General features: G+C 39.3%; 1 protein-coding gene across 1 annotated transcript; it reads right to left on the reverse strand.

Annotated features, from left to right (window-relative positions):
- Positions 1-440: 440 nt before the first annotated feature.
- On the reverse strand, positions 441-5,302 carry LOC114373745 (protein MAIN-LIKE 1-like). Its single transcript, XM_028331269.1, has 5 exons — positions 5,241-5,302; positions 1,554-1,815; positions 1,048-1,440; positions 859-945; positions 441-677 (listed from the first exon to the last, which is right to left on the reverse strand). Exons 1-5 carry the CDS (start codon positions 5,300-5,302, stop codon positions 441-443), a joined length of 1,041 nt encoding a protein of 346 aa, XP_028187070.1.
- Positions 5,303-10,286: the final 4,984 nt, after the last annotated feature.

The raw sequence follows: 10,286 nt of genomic DNA on the forward strand, positions 1-10,286 counted from the left end.
TTCTCTAAGGGATTAAGAGACCGAGGGTCTCTTGTTGTAAAAGAATTCTAAAAACAAAGGAAGGATTGTCCTTGTGTGTTTAGAACTTGTAAAAGGATTTTACAAGATAGTGGAACTCTCAAGCGGGTTGCTTGGGGACTGGACGTAGGCACAAGGGTGTGGCCGAACCAGTATAAATCTGAGTTTGCACATTCTCTTCCCTTAAACTCTTTTATTTATTATTGTTTTATATTTATATTCAGATTGTTCTATTTGAATCAATATTTAAGAAGTTCATTATTAAGGGAATTTGTAACTTGAATAGAAAGTGAAATAGAATTTTAATTGGGGAAATAGTTTGTAATATCTTAATTCAACCCCCCCCCCTTCTTAAGATATCTGAGGCTACTTGTCTAACATGAATCAACAAGCGGAGCAGGAATGGTCTGGGTGTATCCAAACTACCGCATGACCCTCTCTGGTCGGTAATACACAGCAACAGGCCCCCAACGCAAGAGATTGGAATAACATGAAATCATATGGAAGTCCCAAACCAGTCGGTGCTCCCCATATGGGATCCAACAAACATCTGGAATCTTCTTCGTAGCAATGCACCTACAGGCACGCGGTGAATCCTCGTCATAGTCCGGATCAGCAGTGGACTCCGCAACTGAGGGAAAGTGCTCGTATATCCAGCACTACAAAGGTAACATGAAAATCATAAATATTAATAATGAAAGTCTAACAAAATTTAAAGTTAAACATTGGTAAACCTCAATGAATGAAAAACATGTTTGTTACCTACAGCAGTGTGATGTAACCGCCAAGCTGTTGGTTGCTGCTGATAGAAGCATCGTTTAGGTGGTCGTACATATGCACCAGCACAGCTACTCCCCAAGCGTACCTCCCGGTCTGACTAAGGTCACGAAGGGCCTCCAAAAACACAACATGAACATTGGTTGCACTCTTATTAGCAAACAGAGTGCAACCCAGAAGATGAAGAAGATACACGCGAGCTGCAGCTGTCCAATGACCTGCCTGGCATCGGCGCTCATAGATATCACGTACCCATTGCAGGCGTATGTATGGTCCATGACATTGCCCTGTCTCAGCCCTGGCAGCCTCTACAAAGACCATCAATAAGTCCACCAGCATCTGTACCGCATCATCCACATGCAAGGGCTGAAAGGCATGCAAGTCACCAACCACGGGCAGATGCAGAAGAGATGAGATGTTGTCCAGCGTGATCATCACCTCTCCCATAGGGAGATGGAAACTAGACGTCTCCCGGTGCCACCGCTCGACAAACAAAGACAAAAGTCCCCGATCGCCAGTGTCTACCAAACACATGATCAGAGGACTTAGTCCTGTCCCAACAACTAGCCCCTCAATGGCAGGGACAGGCCTACCTAAACTATGCACCTTCCTCCCATGAGAGGATAGCTTCAACTCAGGCCGCTCCTGAATTGAAGTTTAAAGGAACACATAATTCGTTAACATCATCTTATAAAGGAAAACAATTTTCAATCATAAAGTATAATTAACAACTAACTAAAATTCAATATTATAAATACCTCTCTCGTCCATACACTGTCTGCAACATGATCCGCATACTCGGTCAGCATGGATAGGTCGCTCGGACCACCCAGAAATCCCTCAGGCTCATCCTCAACAGCCTGTGCGCCTATGTTTGTAGGAGTGTCTGCCCTAGTGTCATGTACATCACCTCCTACCATCGGCTCATCCGCATATACGACAGCCTCAACCAAAGCTCCAACAGCCTCTATCACAAGGACCACTGGCTCATCGTGCTCAGCTGTGATAGCCACTCTCTGCCTGCGTGCGGATTGTTAGACGATGAATACGACTAACTTTTGTATATAAAACTTGTATAAATTGTATCAAACTCTTTGAATTTATGGCTATTTTTGGAAGCAATGCCTTCCAAGATTATTTAGATGATGCCAAAGAATCAAAAGTTAAGCAAATTCTAAAAGATTCAAGATTCAAGATTCAAGAATCAAGTTTCAAGTTTCAAGAATCAAGATTCAAGAACAATCAACATCAAGATTCAAGACTCAAGATTCAAGAATCAAGAGAAGACTCAATCAAGATAAGTACTAAAAAAGTTTTTCAAAACATTGAGTAGCACAAGAAGTTTTCACAAAATCATTACCAAAGAGTTTTACTCTCTAGTAATCGATTACCAGAAGGTAGTAATCGATTACCAGTAGCCAGCATTGTTTTCAAAACTGATTTACAAAGCTGTAATAGATTACCATAATCATGTAATCGGTTACCAATGTTTTAAAACGTTAGATTTCAAATTTCAAGAGTCACAACTACTGATAAAACTTTTCAAATCATTTTAAACTTGTGTAATTGATTACACAATACCTGTAATCAATTACCAGAGTTTCTAAACGTTTTGATTTTCAAAATTTAAACATGAAGAGTCACATCTGTTGATGTGTAATCAATTACACCTTGTTGGTAATCGATTACCAGTGACTGATTTCGAAAAATAAATTTCCAAAAGTCACAATTCTTCAAGTGACTTGTTTCTGAAGATTTTTTTAAAAGTCACAACTTTTTAAATGACTAGTTTTCAAAAGAGTCACAATTTTTAAAAGGTGACTAGTTTTAAATAAATTGCCAAGAGTCACAAACTTTAACTTGAGTCATCAAGAGATTATAAATATGTGACCATGGCATGAATTTCACAACATCTTTTCAACGTTTTCTACAGAACTTTCTGATTCATTTCTCTTCATCTTTCTAAAAGTTTTTCTTCAATACTTTCTCTTTCAAGAAAAGTTCTTTGATCAAAAACTTGTGTTATTCTTCTTCATTCACTTCTCCCTTTGCCAAAAGAATAGAAGGACTAACCGCCTGAATTCTTTTGTGTCTCTCTTCTCTCTTTCCAAGAGAATTCAAAGGACTAACCGCCTGAAAATTTTTTTGATTCTTCCTTTCCCCTTAAACAAAAGATCTCAAATGACTAACCGCCTGAGATATCTTTTGTTTCCCCTTACAAAGATTCAATGGACTAACCGCCTGAGAATTCTTTGTCCCAACACATTGGAGGGTACATCCTTTGTGGTACAAGTAGAGGGTACATCTACTTAGGGGTTGTTATACTGAGAACAAGAGAGGGTTCATCCACTTGGTTATTCAAAGAGAACAAGGGAGGGTACATCCCTTGAGGATCTTTGGCTTGTAAAGGATTTTTACAAGGTTGAAAGAAATCTCAAGAACCGGTTGGTTGCTTGGGGACTGGACATCGGCACAGGTTGTGGCCGAACCGGTATAAATCTTGTGTTTGTCTTCTTCTTCCCTACACACTTTAATTTCCACTGTGTTCTTTTATTTCCGCTTTACTTTTGACTAAGTTATTGTCTTTGTTCTTTACATCCTCACAACTTAGTAGTAAAGCCTAATTGAATCTAGTAACATTAAGAAGGTTAAATTTTTAATTAGTCAAGATACATTAATAATTAATTCAACCCCCCCTTCTTAATTATTCTGAGGCCACTTGATCCAACACTATTTTTGTAGTATTGTAATTACTTTTGGGTAAAGATAGTTAATAAATACTTAGTACTTCCATTTTGTGTGTTTAATAATCATTTTCTCTCAATTTCAGGTTAATTAGGCGAGTTTGTATAGTGCTGATTTTCACCCTCTCGCTAAGCCAACCTGTCGGCTTAGCGAGCCATCTGCTGAGCGCAACACTCCTTGGTCATCTCACTAAGCACACCGCTTGAGTCCATCCACTGAGCGAGAAAAGCACGCACTAAGCCAAAATTCACTAATTCGCGCTAAGCGGTTCAAAATTGCGCTAAGCGCACGAGCACGAACAAAGCCCCCTATTTAAGCCTGAAATCAAATTTTGGAAGGGAGTTTGGCCTTTTCTTGAAACTTATACATGTCTAGAGAGTTCCAGAGAGAGAAAGGTCCAAGTTCCAGAGAGTTTGAGAGATTTTGTTGTGTGAAGATCTGCAGAGACCAGAGCTTGAAGAGGAAGTTGTCCTGAGAGCTTGAGATGAGTTTGTGAGTGATTGTGACGTCTTAGAGGTGGAGGAGACATCCCCACTACTTGTATTTATGCAATCTTTCATCTTTCTCTTCTCTTTGTTGTAAAGGAAGCTTCCTAGTTATGGAAAGATAAATCCTCTGTTAGATCTTCCTTGTAGGTACTTGATGTAAATATCTTTTTATCTATCTAATAATGTTTTGTGTGTTCTCTGTGCTATCAGTATTTCATTCTAGTATGCTTTTACCTTAATCACGTAGATGCATGCTTTGTTAGGGTCATTCAACAGTGGAAACTGGTCTGATTCTTAGAACGTGATAGGACAGGGCTAGTTTGTCGTACTATCACGAGGGATCGGGGAACGATAACCTAGTTGTTGTATGTTTGTCTTAATGCAGTTTTGGTCGAGTTTAGTCCAACAAGAGGAATCTGTGAATGATGCTTGATCAGGATTAGGCTAGACTATCATGAGGAATCGGGGTTTAGCATTTCAGGAGACACCATAGAATGTATAAGCATTGTTAAGTAGAGAATATCCTTTTCACATCAGGCACCTATTAGGAAGACCAACGTGTCGCCTATTTGTCTTTACACATCATTACTCACGTGATTTTCCTTTTAATAGTTAGGTTACACACATGTTCATAGTAAACATATCTCTTTTCACACTAGACACCTATTCACTGAAATAGCTTTACCAAGTAACACAAGTTCCCCGCGAGTTTGATACTCGGTTATTACCGTTTTATACTACTTGTACGATCCAGTGCACTTGCCAGAAGCGAACAAGTTCTTGGCGCCGTTGCTAGGGAACTTCTTTTTATTTGGAAAGTTAGTTCATTTTTAGGTGTCTATTCTTTATTCGTTATTCTTTGATTATCTGTGAATATTTATTCTCAATTCATATTTTTATTCTCTTATTGAATTGGATAACCGTTGTTTTTGTTAGTATTTTATATGCATAGATCTCCCACAGGAAATTTAGTTCCTCTGGACTTAGAAATTGAAGCTACGTTGAGAAGGAACAGGGCCAAGAGGAGAAGGAAACTTCTGCAAGACAGAACAATTGCATCCATTCTTGAGGAACAAACTCATTTTTCTGATTCATTATCACCTGGTTCACCATCATCAAGGGAATCCGCTACTCAATTGCCTGAAACCACTATCATGGCAAACGAGCAACACCAGAGGATCACCCTTGAGGATTATTCAAGCAGCTCAGTACCGCAATTCTTTACTAGCATTGCACATCCTAAAGTGCAAGCTCACAACATCAACTACCCGCATTGTTTAATTCATTTAATACAAAGGAATTTATTCCAAGGATTATCTAATGAAGACCCCTATGCACATTTGGCAATGTTCATTGAAATATGCAACACTTTTAAGATTGTTGGTGTGCCAAATGAAGCTATTCGACTCAGAATAAGTTTCTTTCTAAGCAACTTGAGATTTTAACAGAAACACTTGGTAAGTTGCCAGCTAAACTATCTATTGGTCAACCTACACATTCTTCTGTTTTGTAGGTTACAGGTTGTTCCATTTGTGGTAAGGCTCATGAAACAGGCCAATGTATTCCCATTGAAGAAAACACTCAAGAAATTCATTATATGGGAAATCAACAGCGACAAGGGTATACTCAAGGAGGCTTTTCAGGCTTCTAGGTCCGTATAATCAACAAGGACAGTGGAGGTCACACCCTAGCAATTAGTTCAACAAAGACCAGGGTGGACCTTCGAACAGGCCAATCCAACAAGGGCCTTACATCTTTCAGAGGACTACTAAGTTAGAGGAGACTTTGACTCAGTTTATGCACGTAACGATGTCAAATCATAAAAGCACTGAGTCAACACTGAAGAACCTTGAGGTCCAAGTGGGACAACTGGCCAAGCAGATAGCTGACAAGTCATCCAACAGTTTTGTGGCAAATATAGAGAAGAATCCTAAGGAGGAATGCAAAGCTGTGATGACAAGGAGTAAGAGGTTTGTGGAGGCTGAGGACGAGGAGACTGTTGTGCACAAGAAGAAAGCTGCTGAAAAGAAAGGTACTGATGGCAAGAAAAATGATGTGAGAGGTGAAAGCAATCAGGAAAAAGAGAAACAAATAATGGTCAAGAAAAAAGAATTTAATGATCAAGAAAAATAAAAAGAAGTAGAAAAAGAAAAAGGAAATAAAAAAATTGAAGAAGATGAAAAAAATGAGAATAAAGAGAAGAGTAGAAGTGATAAAGCTGTGAACAAAGGTATGTAAGTACCATATCCTGTGGTACCTTCCAAGAAGGAGAAGGACCGTCATTTGGCGAGATTTTTAGATATTTTCAGGAAACTGGAAATAACCATGCCCTTCAGAGAAGCTTTACAGCAGATGCCACTCTACTCCAAGTTCTTGAAGGAAATGTTAACAAGGAAACATAAGTATATTCACCAGGAAAACATTGTAATGGAAGGAAATTGTAGTGATGTGATTCAAAAGATCCTTCCACCCAAGCATAAAGACCTTGGGAGTGTAACTATTCCTTGTTAAATTGGAGAAGTCACTGTGGGAAAGGCTCTTATTGATCAGGGAGCCAGTATTAATTTAATGCCACTCTCCATGTGCAGAAGGTTGGGAGAGTTGGAGATCATGCCCACTAAGATGACTTTACAACTTGTTGACCGATCCATTACCAGACCATATGGAGTAATTGAAGATGTGTTGGTCAGAGTGAAGCATTTTATCTTCCCGGCATACTTTGTGGTAAGGATATCTGTGAAGATACTGGCATTCCTGTAGTATTGGGAAGGCCATTCATGTTAACTACAAGCTGCATAGTTGATATGGGTAGAAAGAAGCTGGAGATGTTTTGAAGATCAGAAAATTGATTTTGATTTGTTTGTTGAAGACAAGCATGCTCCAGAACAAAATGTTTGCTTACAGGTAATGGAAGTGGGTCAAGAGGTTCTGGAGGTAAGAACCAAAACATGGTATCACCCATTGAGGTAAAAGCGTCTAGCTAATGACCTTAAAGAAGCCCTTCCTGGGAGACAACCCAGTTTTAATTTTTGTTATCTTTTTCATGCATTATATCATGTGGAACTTGCTTTATAATCTGTACATTGGAGTATATCAGCTTATCCTTGAATGTTAGATATAAGGGTTTCAATTTCTTGAGAAAGGGACTGAAAAATAACTTAGAAAATATTTTTTGAAAAATAGTCCTTTCGCTAAGCGCAAGCCCCGCACTAAACGCATCGTTGGTCATGTGCTAAGCCGCGAGTCTTAAGCGCTTAGCGTTCAACCCTTGCATCTTAGGCCGATTTGGTCCGCTAAGCTGGCCAAGGCTGAGCTAAGCCAATTTCAATTCAATCTGAATTTGGCTAAGCGACGGCCTGATTGCTAAGCGTATTGTATTCTTTGGCTAAGCGCGACTAGTTGCCGCTAAGCTGAATTCCTTGCAGCCTAAACTGGGTTTCATGGAGCTAAGCGCCACTCATGGCAGCTAAGCTCAAATGCTTGCGGCAATGTAAGCGCTAAGCGATTCCTTTTCCACTAAGCGCTTTCTCCTTTGTACTCAAGATGCATCATTTTAGCTAAGCCAACCCAGAACCCAGCTTAGCGAGAGTTGCAGGTTTTTTGATCTGCAAAACTCGCTAAGCGGTCTTATCCACGCGCTAAGCCAAGCCCTTTGTGCTATAAAAAAATGATTTTGAATTTCAAATGTCGGCTAAGCGTGCAGATCCACTAAGCGAGCCTCATTGAGAAAGCAAACGTCTCTCTGGCTCGCTTAGCACAGCGATCCGCTAAGCGAGAAGGTCGAAAACTGCTTAAGTGAGTGTAACGGCAGTTACACTCACAATTGCCAGATTTCGCAAACTCTTTCTCTACATTCTCTCTCTCCAAAAAAATTTGTGCACCTTGCATCTGTGCTTTCTTTTTGCATTGTTTACTTCCAATCACAAAGCATCAATGATACAAGTAAGTTCCTTACTTCCTTTTCTCTTTTACTTTGTTGAACTTTAGGGTAGAAAACCTTAGATTTAGCTTTAGATTTTTAAGGTTTTAATGTTTTTTTAGAAGTAGTTAAAGATTAGGACTTTATATATGTTTGTACTATAGAAGTCATTTTGGTTGGTTTGCATGTTTGATTTGCCATTTAGAGGCTCAAAAAATGCAAGAAAACGAACTGTGTTTTTTGCGTTTTTCTGGAAAACGCGATGACCTCGCTAAGCGAGCATGCTGCATGTTAGTCGGTGAAAACGACTAACTTTTGTGTATAAAACTTGTATAAATTGTATCAAACTCTCCCAATTTATGGTTATTTTGTAATGTTATAAGTATTTTTTGTTAAGTATAGGTAATAAATACTTATATTTCCATTTTGTGTGTTTAATAATCATTTCCTCATAATTTCAGGTTAAATAAGTAAGCTTTGAAAGGGTTGTTTTCACCTTCTCGCTAAGCCAATCTGCTGGCTTAGCAAGCATTCGCTAAGCGCAACATTCCTGGGCTAGGCGCGAGGAAGAATCCAGAAGAAAATGAGCTTTACAAGTTCGCTAAGCGCACCGCTTCATCTCTCTAAGTGTACCACTTTAGTTCATCCGCTAAGCGAGAAAGGTGCGCTAAGCCAAAAATCACTAACATGCGCTAAGCGGTCCATACGTGCGCTAAGCGCACGAGCACGAACAAGGCCACCTATTTAAGCCTAAAATCAGATTTTGTGAAGAGAGTATGGACTGGGATTCAGAGCTTTGCATGTCTAGGGTTTTTAGAGAGACAAAGGTCCAAGTTCCAGAGTGTTTTGAGAGATTTTGCTATGTGAAGATCTGCAGAGACCAGAACTCGAAGCAGGAGCCGGTTTGAGAGCTTGAGATGAGTTTGTGAGTGATTGTGAGATCCTAGAGGTGAAGGAGACATCCTCACCACTTGCATTTTTGCAATCTTTCATCTTGTTCTTCTCTTTATTGTTAAGAAGGCTTCCTGGTGTGGAAAGCTAAATCCTCTGTTCGATCTTCCCTGTAGGTACCTAATGTAAATATATGTTTATCTATTTAATGATGTTTTATGTGTTCTCTGTGCTATCTGCTTTTCATTCCAGTATGCCTTTACCTTGATCACGTAGATGCATGCTTTGTTAGGGTCATTCAACAGTGGAAACTGGTCTGACTCTAAAGTCCTTGATAGTGCAGGGTTGAGTTGTCGTGCTTTCACGAGAAATCAGGGTGCGATAAGTTAGTTGAGTATGTGTGTCTTAATGGAGTCCTGGTTGAGTTAAGTCTTACAAGAGGAATCTGCGAATGATGCTTGATCAGGATTAGGCTAAACTATCATGAGGAATCGGGGTTTAGTATTTCAGGAGACACCATAAGAACACATGAGCATTGTTAGATAGAGAATATCTTTTTAGCATCAGGCACCTATTAGGAATCTACTTGTTTTTACACATAATTTCTCTCGCGTGATTTTTCTTTCTTTTTGCACAAATAGTTTATACACTTGTTCATATTCACACTTACTTTTACACAATAGGCGCCTATTTGGTGAAATAGCTTACCAAATAACACAAGTTCCCCGAGTGTTCGATACTCGGTTCTTACCGTTTTATACTACTTATGCGATCCGGTGCACTTGCCGGAAGCCAAACAAGTTTTTGGCGCCGTTGTTGGGGAACTTCTTTTTATTTGGGAAGTTAGCTTGTTTTCAGGTGTCTATTCTTCATTTTTTATTCTTTGATTGTTTTTGTGAATATTCATTCATAAATTCTATTTGTCTTTTTCTGTTTACCTGGATAACCGTTGTTCTGTTAGTATTGTATAGCATAGATCTCCCATAAGCAATTTAGCTCCTCTGGACTTAGAAATTGAAGCTACATCGGGAAGGAACAAGGCCAAGAGGAGAAGGAAACTTCTGCAAGTTACAACAGTTGCATCCATACTTGAGGAGGAGACTCATTTCTCTGACTTATTATCACCTGATTCACCATCATCAAGGGAATCCAAAACTCAATTACCTGAAGTCATTACCATGGCAGAAGAGCATGACCAGAGGATTACCCTTGAAGATTACTCAAGTAGTTCAACACCATAATTTTTCACCAGCATTGCATGTCCTGAAGTGCAAGCTAACAACATCAACTACCCACATTTCTTAATTCATTTAATACAGGGAAACTTATTTCAAGGATTACCTAATGAAGACCCCTATGCACACTTGGCATCATTCATTGAAATATGCAACACTGATAAGATTGTCGGTGTACCAAACGAAGCTATTAGGCTCAGCCTTTTCTCATTC

The sequence above is a fragment of the Glycine soja genome, chromosome 2, assembly GCF_004193775.1.
Source record: "Glycine soja cultivar W05 chromosome 2, ASM419377v2, whole genome shotgun sequence".
Lineage (NCBI taxonomy): Eukaryota > Viridiplantae > Streptophyta > Magnoliopsida > Fabales > Fabaceae > Glycine > Glycine soja.

Bases quoted from the DNA above. Each gene is read 5' to 3' on its own strand.
- LOC114373745 (XM_028331269.1), bottom strand. From the start codon at position 5,302: ATGCGGGTAGTTGATGTTGTGAGCTTGCACTTTAGGATGTGCAATGCT. The intron at 946-1,047 runs GTACGTGATATC...TTTGCTAATAAG, and splicing joins CATACATACGCCTGCAATGG to AGTGCAACCAATGTTCATGT. The intron at 678-858 runs GTGCATATGTAC...TTACCTTTGTAG, and splicing joins CTTGGGGAGTAGCTGTGCTG to TGCTGGATATACGAGCACTT.